The sequence below is a fragment of the Macaca mulatta genome, chromosome 16 (genome assembly GCF_049350105.2).
Source record: "Macaca mulatta isolate MMU2019108-1 chromosome 16, T2T-MMU8v2.0, whole genome shotgun sequence".
Lineage (NCBI taxonomy): Eukaryota > Metazoa > Chordata > Mammalia > Primates > Cercopithecidae > Macaca > Macaca mulatta.
Window position 1 is genome coordinate 16,811,379 of NC_133421.1, and position 22,374 is coordinate 16,833,752.

The 22,374-nt window shown below is 38.5% G+C and overlaps 1 protein-coding gene across 2 annotated transcripts in view; it reads right to left on the minus strand.

The window, feature by feature from the left end:
• Positions 1-22,374, minus strand: part of TEKT3 (tektin 3) — a 76,674-nt gene that overhangs the window by 14,240 nt on the left and 40,060 nt on the right. For both annotated transcript variants that reach the window (XM_077970390.1, XM_015118631.3), the window contains 3 exons: positions 13,469-14,076; positions 10,102-10,185; positions 1,029-1,099 (listed from right to left, as the gene is read on the minus strand). In XM_077970390.1, coding sequence (XP_077826516.1) covers positions 1,029-1,099; positions 10,102-10,185; positions 13,469-14,047 — 734 coding nt within the window. In that variant the 5' untranslated portion in view covers positions 14,048-14,076. The remainder of the gene's footprint in view (positions 1-1,028; positions 1,100-10,101; positions 10,186-13,468; positions 14,077-22,374) is intronic.

Sequence of the window (22,374 nt, forward strand, 5' to 3'; positions counted from 1 at the left end):
TGGCGCGATCTCGGCTCACTGCAAGCTCTGCCTCCTGGATTCACACCATTCTCCTGCCTCAGTCTCCCGAGTAGCTGGGAGGACAGGCGCCCACCACCACGCCCGGCTAATTTTTTGTATTTTTAGTAGAGATGGGGTTTCATTGTGTTAGCTAGGATGGTCTCGATCTCCTGACCTCGTGATCCGCCCACCTTGGCCTCCCAAAGTGCTGGGATTACAGGTGTGAGCCACCGCACCCGGTCGCAGAGACCAGATCTTTAAGGAGGTATGGAAAATAAACACTCAAGTATTACTTTTTCAAATGTTAAAGCTGAACAACTATAAGTCATCTCTTATATAAAAAAAATGCCAGTCTTTTGAATTAAAAGAAATCTTAGTTACACTCAAGTGAAGGCAGAAATCCTTCTGCATCTCAGAATTATTTATTTAAATAAAAAATTAAAGCAAGTACTCCATGTGCTTATTTTTTAAAAAAGTATTTTTTTGAGACCGAGTCTCTCTCTGTTGCCCAGGCTGGAGTGCAGTAGCACAATTAGAGCCCATCACTGCAGCCTCAAAGCCTCAAAATCTTGGGCTTAAGCAATCCTCCCACTTCAACCTCCTAAGTAGCTAGGACCACAGGCACCCACCACTATGCCTGGCTAATTTTTATTTTTTAACTGTAGAGATGAGGTCTCGTTATATTGCCCAGGCTGGCTTGAACTCCTGGGCTCAAGCGATTTTCCTGCCTTAATTTCCCAAAGTGTCTATTTGTATTATTTTAAAAAATGTTTACGGGTACATAGTGGGTATATACATTTACGGGGTACATGTGATATTTTGATACAGGCGTACAACGTGTAAGAATCACATCAGAGTAGCTGGGGTATCAAGTAATCATCTTAGCTTTTGAATAAAAATGTGTGTATATGCTTGTGTGTGTGTGTGTGTGTGTGCCCTTATAAGAAATCAAGAGAAATTTGAATGAGAGGCATGAAAGTATAGTTCAATGATAGATTTTGAATTGTATAGAGACATAAAGCTCTTACGCAAGTTGGGCAATAGCCTTATCCAAATGTAGCTTCATTCTTTCTTGACAACACAGAATAGTATCAACTTCCTACTCAATTGGAAAAAAAAACACATTAATGTTTCCGTTATTGAATATAACACTCAAAATCAGCAATGTAACAAAACATCGATGAAGGAAAATTTTGTTTCTTAAAATATTGTGACGTTAAACAAGAAAACAATTTTGCATCCACTTATTTATCTACACGCTCCGTGATACTTTGTCTACACACTCCATGATACTGCAATCTAAAGATCACACTAAGATGCAGCCTTTATAGGCCTATGGGGAAATTATATTATGAAACAAGTGGGGACATGGTTAAAATTTTAGGATTTTTCTCTCTTTTTATCCCTGTCCTTATTTAAAACAGAAATTTTTTAAAAAATCAAAATTCTGGTAATATACAAGGTCAAATTTAAATGTATAGCTTCTTCTATAATGGCTATGCTTCCAAGACAAAGTAAGTCAGGGAGGAAAAAAGCATAATCAAAAGAAGCTTCTCTCTGGCAGTACATGTATCCTCCAGAAGACAGTGCTTGGGTCCAAACATAGAGGCTGACTTCCACCCTGGGAGGTCGCCCTCCCGTCCTGCTTGTGTACTGCAGCCCAGCGTCTGTGCTTGTACAAACACCTGTGCTAACCAGGCCTCTCTACTGGACCACACACGTTGCCTTTTGATGCTGCTAGGACGTATCCACTAGTCCATAACATGTCAGACTATTAAATCAACATTTATTTCCCCCTTGAAATTTCTATGCACATTAGCCAATGTGGGAACTCAAAATAGCACCAAGATATTTCAAAAGTGCACATCGTTGCTGTTATCATTTTCTCAGCCAAAAAGTTGTCATACTATGCATACTGGTTTGGGGCATTTTCAACTTGAACATTTTCCCATGACATTAAAAAACACTGTGATGAATGACCTTGATCAATATGTAGACACCACCGAAGAGTATGCCTTTTTCCAAGGTTTTGACAAGTACAGCCAAATTGCCCTTCAGAAAAGTGATACGCATTTACAACAACAAATGAACATGTGTTTTCTTGTCTTGCCCAGCAAGTGGCCGCTGTCACTCGTTTCCATCTTCACCAATGTGATGGAACCACATCCCCAGCACCCCACCAAAAACAGCAAACCTGCCTAAATTTGCAAGCTGATATTATGAGTATTCATTTGTTCGCCATTGCCTTTTTTGCTTGTGTGAACTGCCTGTTCATGTGCTTGTCCGCTTTTACTGTCATTTATTTTTTTCTTTTTCATGTGTGAGCGTTATAAGCATGTTTAAAATTCAATCGTTTTTATCATACATGTCACAATTTTTTATCAAGTTGCCTTTGCTTTTATAAATATGCGTGGTGCTTTTGATATAGATGTTTCTGATTTCTATGATGTCGAATCTATCATATGTATCTCCTTTTGGTTTCTACCTTTGTCATTTAGATAATAAAGGCCTTCACCACTCCAATATGAAGTATTACTCACCTATGTAGTCGTCTTCTTTTATTGTTTAATCGTTTAACATAAAAATATCAAATGTGTCTAGTGTTTGGTATCTGAATTAGTGGAATAAAGGAAGAGCTAAATTCCCTTCACACACTGACACCAACATTCTCCCTGCCTTGACAAGCAGGCAAGATTTCCCAGCCTCAGAGTGGGTTGTGCATCAGTCTTAGAATTTTTGTGTTTAGTTTTTATCTTTCTCAATGCCTCTTGTATGCGTGTGCCTGTGTGTACTTTGATGAGGTTTTAACAAAAGATGCACGGAGTTCTGCTTAGAAAGGACCATTTAGAACCCCAAATTGTGTTTCCATCCTTTGTGTACACAAAGCACAGGGTGGAAATTCTTAGGACTTTTAGCGCAAAAAAAAAAAAAAAAAAATGCATTTAGTGGGATTCTTGCTGTAAAAAATTTTTACAACAATAATTTTTGTATGTGAATTTAAATAATGTCATATGATGAATGTCAGATGGTTGGGAGCAGAAGGGTTCATGCGAATACAAAAAGCCCAAAGCCAGAGGTCTCTGGCACTGTCCCCAGTGCTAACTTACCCATCCATCTGTACCCATACATGGAGGTGGCCTTGAAATACCACAGTAGAGCATAAAGCCACACAAACCTTTCCGTCACCTGCCCATGAGAAGAAAGTTTGCAAGAAGGTGGTGGATACACAACGCGTAGGAAGAGCCTTCATCTAACTAGATCTCTGGCGGCTGCCTCACACCTAAGGAAGTGAAATGCACATTTAGGACCCTGGAAGGTGGGTCCAATATTTCCAGATCCTGGACTTACGGAGAAATTACAGGCCCCATGAGTTACAAGGTCACACTGACTTCATTGAGATTCTCAGATTGCAATGGCCAAAGTGATGAAAATGCAGTTTCATCTGTGGGGCTTCGGATGAAAACAAAACATGGAATTGTGTCCAGTTGTTTGAAGAACGTGGAATGCATCCTACTATTTGAGCGGCTGAAACATTCATGAAGCATCTGTTGTTACAGTTCACCTCTTGGGAGGTGGGACTTGGGGAGATGGAATAGAGGCTTCACAGCCTTTTACTCCCCGTCACCTCAAGTGAAAATCCCTGCTCCTGCACACTCCCAGGTCTTGGCTGGAACAGTGGTTGAAAACATATGTCTTGAGAGTGTGGAAGGATGAACAGTGGGACTCGAAGGAGGGGAGGGAGGAGAGTGGGATGTTGGGAGGTTGCTTGGTGGTTACAATGTGTATTGCTCCAGTCATAGATGCTCTGAAGGTCCTGATTTCACCACAGTGCAATATATCAATGAAGCAAAACTGCACTTGTACCCCATGAATACATACACATTTTTTACAAAATTAAAATGTTAACAAAAGCCATAGGCTTCAGTATCAGACAGCCTCCGTTCAAACATCTTTGCTACTCGCTAAACCTGACCAGAGGCAAGTTATGAACTAATGGTAATAATACCCATCTTTCCAGGCTGCTGGGTAGATAATTATGTGCCCAGCACATGCGAAGTGCTCAGTAAGCATTAGGTCTCGTAATTTTGTAACATGGGTGATTTTCATGACTTTAGAACTGAATCCTCATGTAAGATGTGGGCTCTGCTGTACTCTCAGCTAAGGAATATGCACCACATCACAGGAACATTATAAGTTTCAGCCACAAATATGGACGAGTGCTGACCCTGTGCTGTGGTCTGAATTGTGGATATAAAATCATTACTCGGATGTCCTTGTTAAACTCCGACCCTGCTCCCACAGATTGAGGCTTTATATGTGGTTCTGTTTACCTGTGTTAACTGAGTCTTTTTAAGTTTTGGGAAAGTGGGTAAACTGCCAACCTAACAGGTGAATGGGCTACTGAAATCAAATCTTCAAAATCAAGCTGCAAGCCTGAATTGAATCTAGCTAATAAGCGAATATCACGTATAGGTGCAGACATTTCATTTCCATATACAATGCTTTTTAATGATAGATTCACCAAATATTCTTGTCTTCTCACTTATCCTTGAGTTTAGTGGGAAGAGGCGTTTCCTTTCATTAGAGATCTGCATTCTCAGTATTTGTTCCTGAGTTCGGCCAAGGTGACCTATCAGCTACCCTTTCTGGCATGGCTGCAGGTGAGAAGCTTCTGGTCCCACAACCTGCTTAGAGGCAGAAACCTAGGTGAGGAGGGTAATTCTTATTGCTGGGGGTCAGAGCCCACCCAGATCCTCTTTCCGTGCTGGTTGCTATTCAATCCTGTCTTAGAGGAGAAGCCCCTTGGGCTGGACTGGGCTTCGTGCTGGTTGCAGGGTTTCTATTCAGTCCCGTCCTTGGGCCGGACTGGGCTGAAATGCTGAAACGTCTCTCCAGCAGCAGGTCTGCCATCTCTGGAACTCATTGACTGCATTCTCAACAAACCTCTGAGGCTGGAGTATTTTTGCTTTCTGCTTCTGCAACACGGAGGAAGGAAAAGCCTCTTGTGGGAAGGAAACTGGCCAGCTGGGGCCAGGCCCAGAGCCTCAGCCTGAGTTCTGAGCAGCTGTCTCAGCCCCCATCCCAGAGCCGGACCAGGGCAGGCTGCAGGGTAGATGACTTTGCAGGTTCATTTGGCTCCGAAGTCCAAGGAGTCAGCACGGTCTGGGAGTGCTAAGAAGATAGTACCATGATTGACTCCCCAACAGAAGCCATTCTGTAAGAATTTATCAACTATCACTGACGGAATATAATAGCCAACAGAATTCAACAGAATTCAGAAGAAAATATTTCATTGCATCCATGTTTTTCAAAAGTAGGCCTTCTAAGGCTACTTCTTTCCTAGGCTAATACACATTTAATTATTCTAAAAATTAAGACCTATTTTGGTAAAAAAAAATAAATAAATAAAACATATGCCAATATCACTACCTTGAGTAAGCCACAGAATACATTCACTACTTGAATTGATTGGCAATGACCGAAGTACCTCTCTCAATTCATGAACCGTTACTCTAATTGCACATTCAGTTTTTTGAGATAAAGCCCCCCCTGCTACTGACCTAGAAACTAGAAACCTCTAATGCAGTGGTTCTTGTTTTTAAGAAACAGCTTTGTTGAGATATAATTCATAGACCATATAATTCACTTGTTTAAAATGTGCAGTTTGATGGTTTTTAGTATATTCACAGAGTTGTATAATCATCACCGGAACCAAATTTAAAACATTTCCATCACCTTCCAAAGAAATCATGAATCCTGTGCTCATTAGCTGTCACCCACAATTTCCAATCCCCCAAGTCTCCTTTCATAATAAGCAACCACAAATCTACTTATGGTCTCTATAGATTTCCCTATTCTGGAAATTTCATATAAATGGAATCACCATATGTGGTCCTTTGTGATTGGTTTCTTTCATGCAGCATAATGTTTTCAATATTCATCCATGTTATAGCAATGGATCTGCACGTCATTACTTGTTTTTTTGGCAGAATAACCTATTGTATGGCTATCTTACATTTTACTTATCCACTCATCAGTTGATAGACATTTGGGTTGTTTCTACTGTTTGGCTGCTATGAATAATGGTGTTATAAATATCCATGCACAAATTTTTGTTTGGCCATATGTTTTCTTTTCTCCTGGGCTGACGCTTGGGAGTAGAACTACTGGATCCTATGGATCATACAGAGTCATTCATGCTCAACCATTTGCCAAAGGATCTGCCTCATTTTGCACTCCCACCAGCAATATATGAGGGTTCTAATTCCTCCCACATTCCAGCCAACTTGTTATTTTCTGTATTTTCTATTATAACTATCCGTCATATTTCATTGTGAGATGCTTTGCCCATTTTTAACTGGGTTGATTTTTTTTTAATTGTGAGAGTTATTTATATATTCTAGACACAAGTCTTTTCACTTTGTTGCTAATGTTCTTCAAAATATACCACATTTTTAATTTTGATGATGTCCAGTTTATCTGCTTTTCCTTGTGTTGTTTGTGCTTTTGATATCACATCTAAAAAACTGTTGCTTATTCCAAGGTCACGAATATTCATGCCTATGTTCTTTTCTAAAAGTCTTACAGTTTTAGCTCTTACGTGTAGGTCTTTGATCCCTTTTGACTTAACTATTTTGTATGTTGTGATGTAGGAATCCAACTTCATTCTTTTGCATGTGGATATCCGGTTGTCCAAATACCATTTGTTGAAGACACTCTTGCCATTGCATTGCCTTGGCACCGTTGTCAAAGATCAATAGATGGTAAATGTGATAGTTTATTTCTCAACTCTCAAATTGTGTCTATTGTTATGCAGGTACTACACTGTCTTACACATTGCAGCTTTATAGTAAGTGTTGAAATCAGGAGGTGTGAGTCCTCCAACTTTCTTCTTTTTCAATATTATTTTGGCTATTCGTTATCCTTTGAATTTCTATATGAATTTCAGGATCAGTTCACCAATTTTTACAAAGAAGTCAGCTGGGATTTTGACAGGAATTGTGCTGAGTCTATGAATCAAGTTGAGAAATATTACCATCTTAACACGAACATCCACGTTTATGGATGTTCCCATCCATAGACATGATATGCCCATTTATTTAGATCATCTTTAATTTCTTTCAGCAGTATTTTGAATTTCTGAGGTGCTTGTTCTTAACTCTGCCTAGTCATTAAGATTAGTTGGGGGATATTTTAAAAAGATCAGTGCCTAGTCCCCACGGCAGATTTGAATCAGCATCTCTGGGTGTGGGACCCAGCCATTGATATTTTTAAAACCTTTGCCAGGTGATTCTAATGTGTAGCCAGGTTTGAGAGCCACTACTCAAGTAATGGAAACACTAAATGTAGCCAAGTACCAACAAAATGTCTGTTGGAAATATCATAGTGTGTTTGTGGGCAAGCTGATGAAGTTCAGCTGTTAGAACTGCCTTAAAATTTATTTCATACAGAACATCTCAGGATTAGTGAGAACAAAAGGCCAAAGGAAAGACGATGGTAAATTCCTATCCAGTTAGGATGACAAAGTAGATGACAGATTATTTTAAGGCTTGTGAGATTCATCAAAGGCTGGGAAAGAAGAAAGAGAAGAGCAGAGACCCATCACTGCAAAACTATTTCATTCAGAATGTTCTATTTCTTTTTTTTTTTTTTTTTTTTTTTTTGAGATGGAGTCTTGCTCTGTCGCCCAGGCTGGAGTGCAGTGGTCGGATCTCAGCTCACTGCAAGCTCCGCCTCCTGGGTTTATGCCATTATCCTGCCTCAGCCTCCCGAGTAGCTGGGACTACAGGCGCCCACCACCGCGACCAGCTAGTTTTTTGTATTTTTTAGTAGAGACGGGGTTTCACCATGTTAGCCAGGATGGTCTCAATCTCCTGATCTCGGGATCTGCCCGTCTCGGCCTCCCATAGTGCTGGGATTACAGGCTTGAGCCACCATGCCAGACTGGTTTATTTTATTTTTAGAGGCAGAATCTTGCTGTGTTGCCCAGGCTGGAATGCATTGGCATGATCACAGCCCACTGCAGAATGTTCTATTTCTAACCACTCCTGTCCAGCCACAGGGACAGTGACTTTTACAGTAGATTTACAAAACCTTTCGGTAGTAGCCAAAGCTTTCCCGAGTATATTATTTCAACTCAGAGTTCTCTCAGAGAAGCAGACAGTAGAGGAAAGGAGAGAGCAAAGAAAAAAAGTCTGCTTGTCATCTTTAATGTCATGGGTCACTAAGAAAATTTAAGTGATGTTAAAGCAGAGCGTTGATGCCACGTGGAGATAAAATTACTCTGAGGACTGGGCTGCTACCTTGTCATACTTACTTTCCTACCAAGGACTCAATTCTCACCAAGGACCAATTTTCAAAAGGCAAAGAGGTAGGAATCTGCAAAGCTTGTGCAGGGACAGAGAAGATGGATTCACTGCAGTGGAAATTCTGTGATTCAGATGGAAATGAAGCTGAGAAATGAGGGAGTCAGTCAAGGGAGGCCTTAGTGGATTTTTCTCCTGCAGAAATTAGGGAGTCAAGGAAGAATTCGTGGCAGAGGGAAGAAACTCGTGAGAATGTATAGGACAGATCCAAGGGAAACTTGGGGAAGGAAAAGTGCTTTGGAATTTCTTATTAACCAGATATTTTTTTTAAAAGAGCTGGAAATTGATGAAAGGAGTTTGGGAGACAACAGGCAGCAAGCCATGGTGATGAAGGAACACTGGTACCATCAATAGAAAGGGACAGGCAATAGGCTAAGCAGGCTTTATGAATGTGAACCAGGAAAAAAAAAAAAAAAAGTTACCAAACTAAAAAATGTTTGGCAAGTACTTAGGAACGCAGAACTAATGCTTTATAAAGTGCCTGGGCTGAAAAAAGAGATTGGGAAGGGCTCCAGGTACATGATCCCTGAAGTCTTAAGAAATGATAGAGATCTGTGGTAACAAGTCTAAGAAGTGAAGATCAGAGAAATTAGAACTAAACCAGATTTAATTGGTGGAAGGCGGAAGACAGATTAGTGTGAGAATCAGCAGAGTAGTGCAGATGCAACTGTGAGTTTCTGGATGGCAATTTGGCTATATATCAAAAGCTTTCAAATGCATAGAAACTTTGGCATATCAATTACACTTCCCAAAACATATTCTAAGGAAACAATCAGAAGTACCTATAGTTACCAATAATATTTTTGTATACTGCAGTGCTATTAAAATAGGAAAACAAAGGAGTGGAATAGGGAAACAGTCTAACTATATAAGAAAGGATTGATTGAAAAAAAAAAAAAGATAGCACCTTTACATTGTAGAACACTGCATAACCATTAAAAATCATGTCTTAAAATAATATCTAGGCCAGGTGTGGTGGCTCACGTCTGTAATCCCAGCACTTTGGGAGGTTGAGGCGGGCAGATCATGAGGTCGGGAGTTCAAGACCAGCCTGGCCAACATGGCGAAATCCCATCTCTACTAAAAATACATAAATTAGCCAGACATGGTGGGAGGTGCCTGCAATCCCAGCTACTTGGGAGGCTAGGCAGGAGAATCGCTTGAACCTCAGAGGCGGAGGTTGCAATGAGCTGAGATCATGCCCTCATACTCCAGACTGGGCAATAAGAGCAAGACTCTGTCTAAAAAAAAAAAAAAAAAAAGAAGGCATATCTAATTATAGAGTAAAAAAATTACCCCAATATAAATTTAGATGAGTATACACTATTCAAATTTATAAATACAATGATTCGAGTCTTGAAGACATATCTGAGCATCATTGTATAAATTAGGTGGTGCCTATCTAAGAATGATTAATAAAAAGATGCAACGGAATGGTAGGGAAAAAAGCATGATTAATAAAAAAAACTGAAATACTCCAAAATTAATAGTGATTTCTGTCTAATAGAGCTTCAAGTGATTTTTATCTTTATTTACTCTTGTTTGCATTTTTCATATTCTCAATGAATATATATTATAACCAAGAAAAACATGTCTTTGCTAAATGCTGTCAACATCTGATATGATAATGCTTTACTTATAAGTCATTTTATGTAACATCCTTTTTTACTTCTACATATTCAACACACATTTACAACTAAGCTGCTTGTGACTGATGCATTTCCCCCATATTTACCGTCAGCAGTTGTGTTTCGACTTCATCGTGAACTAGATCGATTCCCATTCTCTTTTCTCGATGAAATAGACATTCCCGGGCTACCTACAGATACACAGATAATGGAAAGCACTAATAAAAATTGACAATCCGTGACTAGCAGCTCTAATAATTTGTTTCAAAAATAAGGCAACAGATAATTCCAATACCAACTTTTCCAGCCCTTTTGTGAAAATCTAGCCTGAAACAGACTGTAACAACTAAATGAATCTCTGTTACTAGTTCAAAGTTAAAGAGGTAGCTCTTCAAAATAGTTTGAAAATATTCCTAATTTGGAAATTTGACAAAACGAAGCAGATGGCATTTACTTGATCCCCACAAATTAGCATCTGAGGGCATTAGTTGGCATTAGTTTCTTCAGGTGAGACAGTTCAATAACATGAGACACAAGTCTTCAAGATATTATTTCTAAATATTTTCTACTGAGAATAGGTAGAAATGAATGATTATCTCTAAAAACATCAAAATATTTGTGTTGCCAAAAGTTCCAGTGATTATTTTTAAAGTGTCATTTATTGTTTTCCCAATTATCAGAATAATATGCCTTTACTCACTAAAGAGAAAAAATACAGAAAAGTAGAAAATATGATTTAGCCATACTCCTATTACTACTTTGTTTGTTTGTTTGTTTTAACAAGATGGAGGTTATAATGTTCTTACAGCTTTATATTATGCTTTTTAGTATTGACATTAAATAGTAGACCCAAATCATGAAATATTCTTTGAGACAAAGTATGTTAGTGGCTCTAATGGAAAACAGCTTAAATTTCTAACAATAAATTATGTATGAAAGAACATTATGCAGCAGTTAAAATGCTTTTTTCAAAGACTATTTCATCACGTAGGACTCCCAAATAATATTAAATTTTTAAAAGCATAAAATATAATGGTATGTATACTATAATCCAGATATACTATCATTGAACAAAATCTTTGAGCGAATCTCTAATTGTTTAATAGTATCACTTACCAGAAGAAGAATTAAAAGGTAGAGGGGAACTCTGATTATCTTAATATATATTGCCAAACTGCTTTCCAGGAAATTTCTACCAATCCATAGTCCCACCAGTAATATATGAAAGTGTCCATTTTCTCCTCCTATGGCAGCTCTAAATGTTACACATTTTCATTATTGCAAGTTTGATAGGCCAAAGGTAGTTATTTCATTGATCTAATTTGTATTTTATCATTAAGCCTTAACATTTTTTCTTATATTTGTTGATTGCCTGTATTTTCTCTTTGGAAGCTTATCTGTTCATGTGACTCATTATAAAAAGGACTTTCCAATACTGTGTTGACAATAAATTTTCAAACACACAGAACATCTGCACAAAAGCTGCAGAAAAAATTCCAATTAGAACCATCTTTCTGAAAGTAGTCATCACTGAAAGGGTTACTAAGAGAAGAAACTGAATCTGCACTGGAAATTAAGAAAGTAGCTATCATTTTAAGGATATTTTCAATTCTTAAAGGTAATCGGGGGTAGAATGAACTGTAGAATAAATCAATATTTCAGAAGAATCTGTGGCTCAGGGATGGTGTAGAATCCTTTCTGATTCTAAACAAAATTTTATGATGAACTAATTCAAAAAGATCATTAGTGAACTATCAACTGTTCTCAGAATTCCTGGGGATTGTGTGCCTCTGTGTGTGTTTCTGTATAGTGGGGAGGGGTTGCAATAGGAAGTGACAGTGTGCAGGGTGCCCCAAGAAACTCCTCCACCCACCAGACTTCCAGTTCCTTGATTCTCTAAACTCTTCTACTACAGACGCCATGGTAGAGACCTACGGGAAGTGCTCATCGCATGGGAATAAGTCATGCAAACATGAAGAAGAATGGTGCTAGCTGTGCTCATCAAAATGTATACTTCTAAAATAATTTCTATAATTTGCACATCTTCAAACATGGAATGTCTTTTTTTTTTTTGAGAGGGAGTCTCGCTGTGTCGCCCAGGCTGGAGCGCAGTGGCCGAATCTCCACTCACTGCAAGCTCCGCCTCCCAGGTTTACGCCATTCTCCTGCCTCAGCCTCCCGAGTAGCTGGGACTACAGGCGCCCACCACCTCGGCCGGCTAGTTTTTTGTATTTTTTTTAGTAGAGATGGGGTTTCACCGTGTTAGCCAGGATGGTCTTGATCTCCTGACCTCGTGATCCGCCCGTCTCAGCCTCCCAAAGTGCTGGGATTACAGGCTTGAGCCACCGCGCCCGGCCGGAATGTCTTCTTTCAATGGAGGAGGGTGGAGAGGGGTTGGAGGGCCCATCGCATAGCCTGAGGGCTAGAGATGACTTAAGCCCATTCAGAAGCCTGGTCAGAGGCCAGTAACCAACTGAAATGCTCCCTACATTACTATGGCAACTGGCCTAATCTCAGCCCCATTTTTCTACTTAGTCAAGCAAATTCCATGTCCTAAGATGGTCTCATTTGATGATGTCACTACGTCTTGAAAGGGAATCATAATATGTACACAGGAGGCGTTTCATGATACAGACTAAAAAAAATTAAGTTTTTGGTTGTATAAATAAAGTTTTGGTTGTAAAATAAAGTTTTTGGTTGTATAAATAAACAATCAAATATTGTTTATTTTCATTTAGGGACAGCAGTGATGAAGCAGCCTATTTAAGAGATAAGATGGTAATCTGTGTCCCTGCACAAAGCTCAATTCAAATTGTAGTCCCCAATGTTGGGGGTGGGGCCTGGTGGGAGGTGATTGGATCATGGAGGTAGATCCCTCATGAATGGTTTAGCACCATCCACTCGGCGCTATTCTCAGGATAGTGAATGAGTTCTCTGGAGATCTGATTGTTTAAAAGTGTGTGGCACCTTCCCCCTTTCTCTCTTGCCCCTGGACCCTTCAAGATACCTGCTCCTCCTTTGCCTTCCACCATGATTGGAAGCTTCCTGAGGGCTCCCCAGAAGCAGAAGCCACTGTTTCCTGTACAGCCTGTAGAACCAGGTGCCAATTAAACCTCTTTTCTTTATAAATTACTGAGCCTCAGGTATTTCTTTATAGCAATGTGAGAATGGCAGAATACAGATGGCATGTTCACCTTAAAATGTTGTGTATCCTAATGGTGTCTCTGTAATTGGCCTTCTTTTCTTTGCATTCAGAATTATTTCTTAAAGTGGTTGATCTTACAGTGTATAATGCATTAAAAAAAAAAAAAAAAAAGACGTGGTTTTGCCATTGCTGAAACCAGTCGCAGATTTATTGATGGGAGTTGGCTTCTACAGAGAATTAAAACATAATTCAATATATAAATAACCACAGTAACTCAACCAGTGGGTTAAAATCATAAAACTGCAGTGCCTTCTATCCTAAGGTCTCACCTGAAGAGGGGCTTCAGTCTCCATCAAAGCCCGCTCCAGTCTTTTCTTCACATCAATAAGTGCATTTGTCTCTCCAATCATTTCATCCAACTCATGAATGATTTCAGATTTCCAAAACCCTATGTCATTGACACGTTCTCCCAGATTTTGGGTTGTGTCTGCCTGGGTTTTTCTTGTTTGTTGATATTTGTCTTGAATTAGGCGAGATGTATCTACTCTTAGTTTCTCCGAATTATGTCGGGAAGTGTTGGACTCTTGATAGTTGGTTAAATTGGACCTGTACCAGTCGTCTGGCGTGTATCTTGTGAAGAAGGTAGTTCTGTTGGAAACAAAGGGAAGCATGGCATTCTCGGACACCCTCTGTGATCTGGTGCAGTACGGGGCCACGCTTGGGTAACTGGAGGCCACTTTGTAGTATGTGCTGGGTCTCCAAGGAAGGCTCAGGCTATGGGTCAAATTGGAGTGGGGAAAGCGGTCCCTGTAGCTTGAGGCCATGGTACTGATGGCTGGTAGAAAGTTGGTTGGTGTTGGTCTAGGGTGGGCGTAAGTTGACGTTAAAGTACAACCTACGCGTTCCATGATGCCAAAACACTATTTGTAAATCTCTCCTGTTAAAAAATGAAAAGTAAAATAAGACAGTCACATAAATTAATCTCTGGTGAAACATACAGCTCCGAACACATTAGATGTTTGTTCTCATTTGTTATCCACATTCACCATTGATAATATATTCCAACAAAGTTTTTTTTTTAATCTCCGTGTCTCTAGAATGTATTAAGATTACATTTTTATTGGCCATTTGAACTTCTGAATTTTTATAAAAATTATGAGAGTAATATTGTCTTGTTGTAACAAATTCAAATTAGGAGCCTAAACTATGCATCTTAACAGATAGGGATTCAAAATAGAATTCTCACTTGAGGTCAGGAGTTCAAGACCATCCTAGCCAACTAGACGAAATGCCGTCTCTACTAAAAATACAAAAATTAGCCAGCTGCTGTGGCAGGCGCCTGTAATCTCATCTACTCAGGAGGCTGAGGCAGGAGAATTGCTTGAACCCAGTGGCAGGGGTGGGGGCCAGATAGATTGCAGTGAACTGAGATCACACCACTGCACTCCAGCCTGAGGCTACAGAGAGACTCCGTCTAAGAAATAAATAAATAAATAGATTTCCATCTCAAACCATGATAGAGTAGTGAAAACTAGACTTAGCCTCTTATATCTAAAAATCTAGACAACTGATTTTAGACATTGGACAATGGACAGCACAGGACTCTGAGCCATGAGAAAAGAGAAACAAATAAGGTGAATCCACCTATTTACTAGCTATGTGACATTGGGCAAATTGCTTAACCTCTCTGTGCCTCGGTTGCTTCACTTAGAAATAATAGGGAATAATTATAGCACTTCCTTCTTGGGACTGTTGTGAGCAGTGGTAGCAGCAGGGGATTGCTTGGCAACTCCCCACCCCTGCCCCCACAAGTCATCCTAAATAAACACTCCTTCTGGATAACAATGGTGTGGTTGATATGCAAACACAGCTCAAGGCAAGTACCTGGATCTCCTTTCCTGCAACCTGCAACCTGTAAGCACCTCCAACATATAATAGAAATCCTAGAAAAGCCATGGGGTTATGAAGGCTAAGACAATGCTAAGTATTTAGAAGGCTTAGCACAGTGTCGGGCACATAGAAAGTGTGCAATAGATCTTAACTTTTTAAATTGCTACCTCAGAGAAGTAGATAATGTAAAAGATAAACATCCTTCCTCCTCGCAAAGGTGAACTCCTCAGAAGTAGCCACTAAATAGTTCATTAATAGTTGTATCTTTCCAGATTTTTCCTATTCATATACCAACATATGTATTATTTATATTTTATATACCTCTACCTATATACCATCTATACCTATATATAAAGCTTTTTAATACAAAAACTGAATTATCCTAATCATTGTATATATCATTGTAGATCATGCTTTTTTTTTTTTTAACTTAAGTATATTTTCTGGGCCACTCCCCCTGTTAGAACACACAGATCTACTGATCTACTTCATTCTTTTTACCAGTTCCATTGTCTGAAACTTTTGATCATTATTATTCCAGAAAGCCAAGGATGCCACAGACCATAACATATCTTTTAGCATTTAAATGTCATTCTGTTTTGGGGTTAATGTCTATGGACTTGTTTACTAAAAAGGAAAAATACAATCAGGTCCAATTCTATGCACTGCTCAGAAAAATAAAAATTCTTTAGTGACTACTAAAATAGCTATGTCTTGAGGACTTTGGTACCCAACTACAAAATAATCTATCTGTAGAGTTGTGTTCAAGTCACAATCCCCACAGATCATATGATAAAATATCCACCCATGGCCCTGTGCTTATACAACCCTAGTTCTCTTTCTGCTAAATTCTTTCTTCCTACAGCTCCCAAACATGTTATACTGGCCAAACTTACAGACTGATGGTGAAAACAAAAGCCTTAGTTACCACTTGCAGTTCTTTGCTTCAATTTGAAACTTAACCATTACTTTTTGAAAAAGGAAATTTAAAGTACTGAGACCTTAGGGTCCTTAAGGTTGTCTTCAGTTTCAACCCCTTCCCCATGTCAGATCAATAAATAATCTGGTTTAGTTCTAGCAAGAAACTTCAAGTGGTGATAGACCACTCCTACTTTGCTTTGGTTTATTTTATTTTACTTTTAGAGGGAGTCTCGCTCTGTCGCCCAGACTCGAGTGCAGTGGCGCGATCTCGGCTCACTGCAAGCTCTGCCTCCCAGGTTCACGCCATTCTCCTGCCTCAGCCTCCCGAGTAGCTGGGACTACAGGCGCCCACCACCATACCTGGCTAATTTTTCTGTATTTTTAGTAGAGTCAGGGTTTCACCTTGTTAGCCAGGATGGTCTCGATCTCCTGACCTCGTGATCCACCCACCTCGGCCTCCCAAAGTGCTGGGATTACAGGCATGAGCCACAACCACGCTGGGCTGGTTTATTTTATTTTTAGAGACAGAATCTTGCTGTGTTGCCCAGGCTGGAATGCATTGACATGATCACAGCCCACTGCAGCCTTGAACTCCTAGGCTCAAGCAATCCTCCCAAGTAGCTGGAGCTACAAACACACACCACCGTGCCTGGCTAATTTTATTTATTTATTTTAGTAGAGATGAGCAGATTTCATTATGTTGCCCAGGCTGGTCTCAAACTCTGGCCACAAGTGATCTCCCGCCTCAACTTCCCAAAGTGCTGGGATTACAGGCATGAGCCATCTTAATGATGCTTAATGAGCCTGCTTAATTCTTGACAATAAGAGATCTAAAAACCAATAGCTCACTTCATCCTTCAACCACGGAATTTCACGTGTAGAATGCCACCCGAGTTTTCCCAGCATTTGTTATACTGGCATCTTGAGACGTCTCAACCCATGTTTGAACCGTAAGTCATCTGCTCCGGGGGTGATATCTGAAGATGCAAGGGTTTATACACCAGATGAGATATGTGGACTGAGAAAAACAAATATAGTTTACAAAAGCACCTGGTGATTTGTTTTTTAATTAGAAGTGAGATTTGTCATAGAATCTGGAATCTAAAGCATAAAGCATAGTGGTTTAGAGATCACAGAAGTAGAATTTCTCACGTACGGCAGTCAGTTTCATATGGAGAGATAATATTTTACAGCCACAACTGAAGTTCTAGTTCTACCAGCCATCTCGTACGTCATTCAGGAAGACTGAATAAAAGACATCACGTGGGGATGGTTTCACCAAAGTATTCCACTGTCATGCATTTTGGGCCATTAATGGTCAAGAAAACCAAGACTGTCATGAACTAAAAAATACTTAAAAACTGAAAACTGACTTCTACCTCCAACCATAAGAGAATAATAAAAACCAGACTTAGCTTCTTATACCTAAAAACCTAGACAAAATATATGAAATAACTGCATTCAGACCTCAGACAACAGGCATCATAAGACTCTGATCCTTGAAAGAAGGGAAACAAATAAGGTGAGCCCTCTGATTGTCAAGGCATTGTACCCAAAGACAATTTTCAGACAATGAGAAAAAACGTGAAAACTGAACAGAGCCTGGCAGCCTTTGTGAGCTGAGAAAGTGATCAGAATTCGGGAAGGCTGAGAAAGCTAGAAACTGTAAAGCAGGTTTATGGAATAAAGTGAGCTATGCAGACATAGAGATCCAGAAATCTACATGGGGATCTTTGTCTTTGCTGAGAATAGGCTGCAGGCATCAAGGAACACTCCACAAACCCTGGCAAAGAGCGATGGCAGAGCTGTTAGCTGAACAATTTCTAGAACTGACAGAGGGTGGAGATACATTATGAACACAAACTAACTAGATTGGAGGGTCACTGGCAACCACCTGGAGCATTCAGGAGAGACACCAGAGAGGCCATACGTTAGAGGTAGGGCTTAACTATGCCTGGAGTGAAGGTAATGAAGACTCCCTCTAGCAAAGCTTGAAAACAGGTCTCAAAGATATCAAGCTAATCCACAAGTAACTACCTTACAACATCAAGACACTCAAATATGTAACATCACAATGTCCAGCATCCAGTCAAAAACGACCAGACGTAATAAGGAGCACAAAAATGTAACCCCTAAAGAAAACTCAGTCAATGGAAGGAGGCTTAGAAATGGCAGAGATGATGGAACTAGTAAACTGCATTAAAGGATTTGATACAAGAAGAAATTGAAAAGCACCTTGGTAACCTATGGTACAACAGCAAAGGTTCCAATATTAAGGTTTTGCAGTGTCATTAAAAAAAGGAGAAGGACAAAAATATTTGAGGAAATAATGGCCGAATGTTTTCCAAATTTTCTGAAAACTATAAATACCTAGGTCAAAAAGCTCTACAAACTCCAAGAAGATAAATACACACACAGACACGTGCACACACACACAACCCCCTGCTGCCACCACCACTCCACGGCTCATGATCAAATTGCTGAAAACCAGTGATAAAGAGAAAATTTGAAAATAAGAGAGAAAAGACATATTTGGAAAAAAAGAACAAAGATAAGAATCAGTGCTGAATTATTGTCAGAAACTACCCAGACCAGAAGACAAACAACATTTTTAAAGGGCTGGAAGAAAGTGTAAAGCCTCAAATTCTGTATCAAGTGGAAATATCCTTCAAAAAATGAAGCTGAAATAAAATGTTTTCATAAAAACAAAATCCAGAAGAATTCATCATCAGCAGACCTGCAATAAGAGAATTGTTAAAGGAAATTCTTCAGAGAAAAGGAAATTATACCAGATGGAAAGTTGGATCTACACAAAGAAATGAAGAATGTCAGAAATGGTAAGCATGTGTGTTAATAAGAAAAACAAAATCTTTCTAACTTTCAAATTTATTTAAAAGACCATTATTTAAATTAAAAATAAAAAATTGTGGCATTAATAAAATAGAAGTAAATTATATGGTAGCCATAGCACAAATGACAGGAGGGCTTACATGGCCATATTAGATGATAAGGGTCTTATAACTGAAATGAAATAATGTCATTTAAACATACACTGTGATAAGTTAAAAATATGTATTGCAAACTTTAGAGTAGCCAGCTCTCAAAATATAAACTAAGGACCCATGGGCATGCCTAAGACCTCTTGGGAGGTGAAATGGTCAAAATGGTTTTCATGGTAAATACTCAGATGCTATTTGCCTTTCTCACAAATTTACAACAGAGTTTTTCAGAGGCGACATGATGCATACTATCGCAACAGACTGAATGAAGATGAGAGCCCAGCTACTAAGCTAAAAATTACTATGCCAAAAATATAAAACAATACTAAATACTTCTTACTAAATTAATTTTTGTTCCAGAAAATATTTTAATAAAAACATTATGCTAATATATAATGGGTTATTATGGTTATTTTAAAATAATTTATGGTTTTAAATTTCTAGTATAATAAATACAATAGGTATAATCCACATAAGTAAAAGCTCATTGAGGTCCTCAATATTTTTAAGAACATAAGGGGGTCCTGAGATAAAAGTGTTTTTGAACCACTGACCTGGAGCAGTATCTAAGACTAAAAAACAAGAGTTTTAACCAATAATGAAGGGGAAAAAAATGGAAGACAAAAAAGACTCGTAATTATTCCAAAAGAGAACCAAAAATAAGACAAAGGAAACCCAAATAGAAAAATAATACAAATCCAACTATACTGATAATTAAACAATCCACTTAAAAGGCACAGATTGTTAGAAATGGTTTTTAAATAGCAATATTGAACTATAATCTGTCTAGGAAAAATCTCACTTTAAATATAAAACACAAAGAAGTTAAAAATAAAAGTATAGGCCGGGAGCAGTGGCTCACGCCTGTAATCCCAGCACTTTGAGAGGCCGAGGCGAGTGGATCATGAAGTCAGAAGTTCAAGACCAGCCTGGCCAAGATGGTGAAACCCCAACTCTACTAAAAATACAAAAATTAGCTAGGCATGGTGGCAGGTATCTGTAATCTCAGCTACTCGAGAGGCTGAGGCAGAGAATTGCTTGAACCCGGGAGACGGAGGACCATGCCACTGCACTCCAGCCTAGGCAACAAAGTGAGACTCCATCTCAAAAAAATAAAAATTAAAAAAAATAAATAAAAGTATGAAAAAAAGATAAACTGTTTAAACACTAATCAAAAGAATACAGAAGTGGCTATATTAATATCAAATCAAGTAGACTTCTAAACAAGAAATATTCGGAGATAGAGAGAAAAATAAGGATAAAGGGATCAGTCAAGGAGATCTAACAATATTAAATGTTTATGTAATCATTTACCTAACTTTCAACACCTAAAGCAAAAATTGACAGAACTAAAGTGAGAAATAGACAAATCCACATTATATTTGAATATTTCAACATTTGTCTGTTACTAAATCATAGAACAAGTAAACAAAAAATTGGTTGATACATAGACTATTTGAACAACGTTACAACTAACTGGACCTAATTTGCATCTTTAGAGTGTTTTAGAAAACATTCACCAATGTAGACCATATCATGAGTCACAAACAAGTCTAAATAAACTTAAAATATCAAAATTATACAAAGTATGTTAACTGACCATATCAGAATTAAGTTAGAAATCAGTAATAGAAAGATATTTGGAAAATCCCCAAATAGTAGCAAATGAAACAACACCTTACTCCATACCTCATGAGTCAATAATTACATGGGAAATTAGAAAATATTCTTAACTGAATGAAAATGAAAACAGCATAACAAAATTTGTGAGATGCAGCTAAAATAGTTATTAGTGGTAAGTTTATAGCTTTAAGTGTTTACATTAGTAAATAAGAATGAGGTAAAATCAGTGATCTGTGCTTTCATCTTAAAATGCTAGGAAAAAAAAATAAACCCAAAGTAGAAGGAAGGAAATAATAAAGAGAAAAAAAAAATCGATGAAATAGAAAATAGACAAATAGAAAAGAAAAACAATAAAACTCTATCAATAAAATTGATAAACCACTTGATAGGCTTATCAAAATTAAAAAGAGAAGACAAATTACTAATATCAGGAACAAGAGAGGCAATATTCCCACAAACATTATATAAAGTGAATAAAGCAATATTACTAACAACTTTATGGCAAGAAATTTGACAACATAGGTGAAATGGACAAAATTTTTGAAAGATGTACAAATAACAAAAACTGATTAAAGAAGAGTTAGATAACCTGAGTAGCCCTGTAGTATTTTTTAAAAATTGAATCTACAGTTTAAAAACTTTCCTCAAAGAAAAGTTCAAGCTCCAATGGGTTCACTGGTGAATTCTATCAAACTTTTAAGGAAGAAATACCTCAGTTTTTAAAAACCTATGGCTTACTTTGGTGGTGTGCGTCTTTTACAATGATTAACCTACTCTCTAAATTCTAACTTAGTCAATTCTTTTTTTTTTGAGAGAGTCTCACTCTGTCTCCCAGACTGGAGTGCAGTGGCGCCATCTTGGCTCACTGCAAGCTCTGCTTCCCGGGTTCACGCCATTCTCCTGCCTCAGCCTCCCGAGTAGCTGGGACTACAGGCGCCCACCACCACGCCCGGTTAATTTTTTATTATTATTATTTAGTGGAGACGTGGTTTCACCGTGTTAGCCAGGGTGGTCTCTGTCTCCTGACCTCGTGATCCGCTCGTCTCTGCCTCCCAAAGTGCTGGGATTACAGGCGTGAGCTACCATGCCTTTCCAGTCAATTCTTAAGAGAGTATGTGCAGCACATACTAGATCATTAACTGATGCTATAAATATCTCATATTCGCAAAGAAACTGAGAAAATTCTTTGGAAAAATGACTGCAAATAGTTATGGAAAAATCCCCTAAATTAGGCAATTGTTTTTTATTGTACATTTAATCATGATGTTTTGGTTTGAATGCTCCCCTCTAAAACTCAAGTTGAAATTTAATTACCATTGTGCAGTATTAAGAAGTGAGACTTTTAAGAGGTGATTATGTTATAAGGGGTCTGACCTCATGAATGGAATAATGCTATTATTGTGGGAGTGGATTAGTTATCACAGAATTGGGTTCCTGATAAAATAATAAATTCACCTCCATTGCCTCTGTCTCTTTCATTCTCTTGTCCTTCTGCCATATTATGATGCAGCAAGAAGACCCTCATCAGGTGTAGCCCCTGAATCTTGGACTTCCCAGCCTCCAGAACTGTGAGTCCAACAAATCTCTGTTCTTTATAAATCACCCAGTATCTGGTATTCTGTTATAGCAGCAGAAAACTAAGACATATGACCAAACAGAATTTTAAGAAATGAGACATGGGCTACAAAGTCAAATACAATGTTTAACTAGGTGCACTTAATTTATGGTCAACAGTTATTTATATACTGAAAAAAATGCTATAATAGTCTTCTATAAATATTAACATGCTAAATATAGAATCA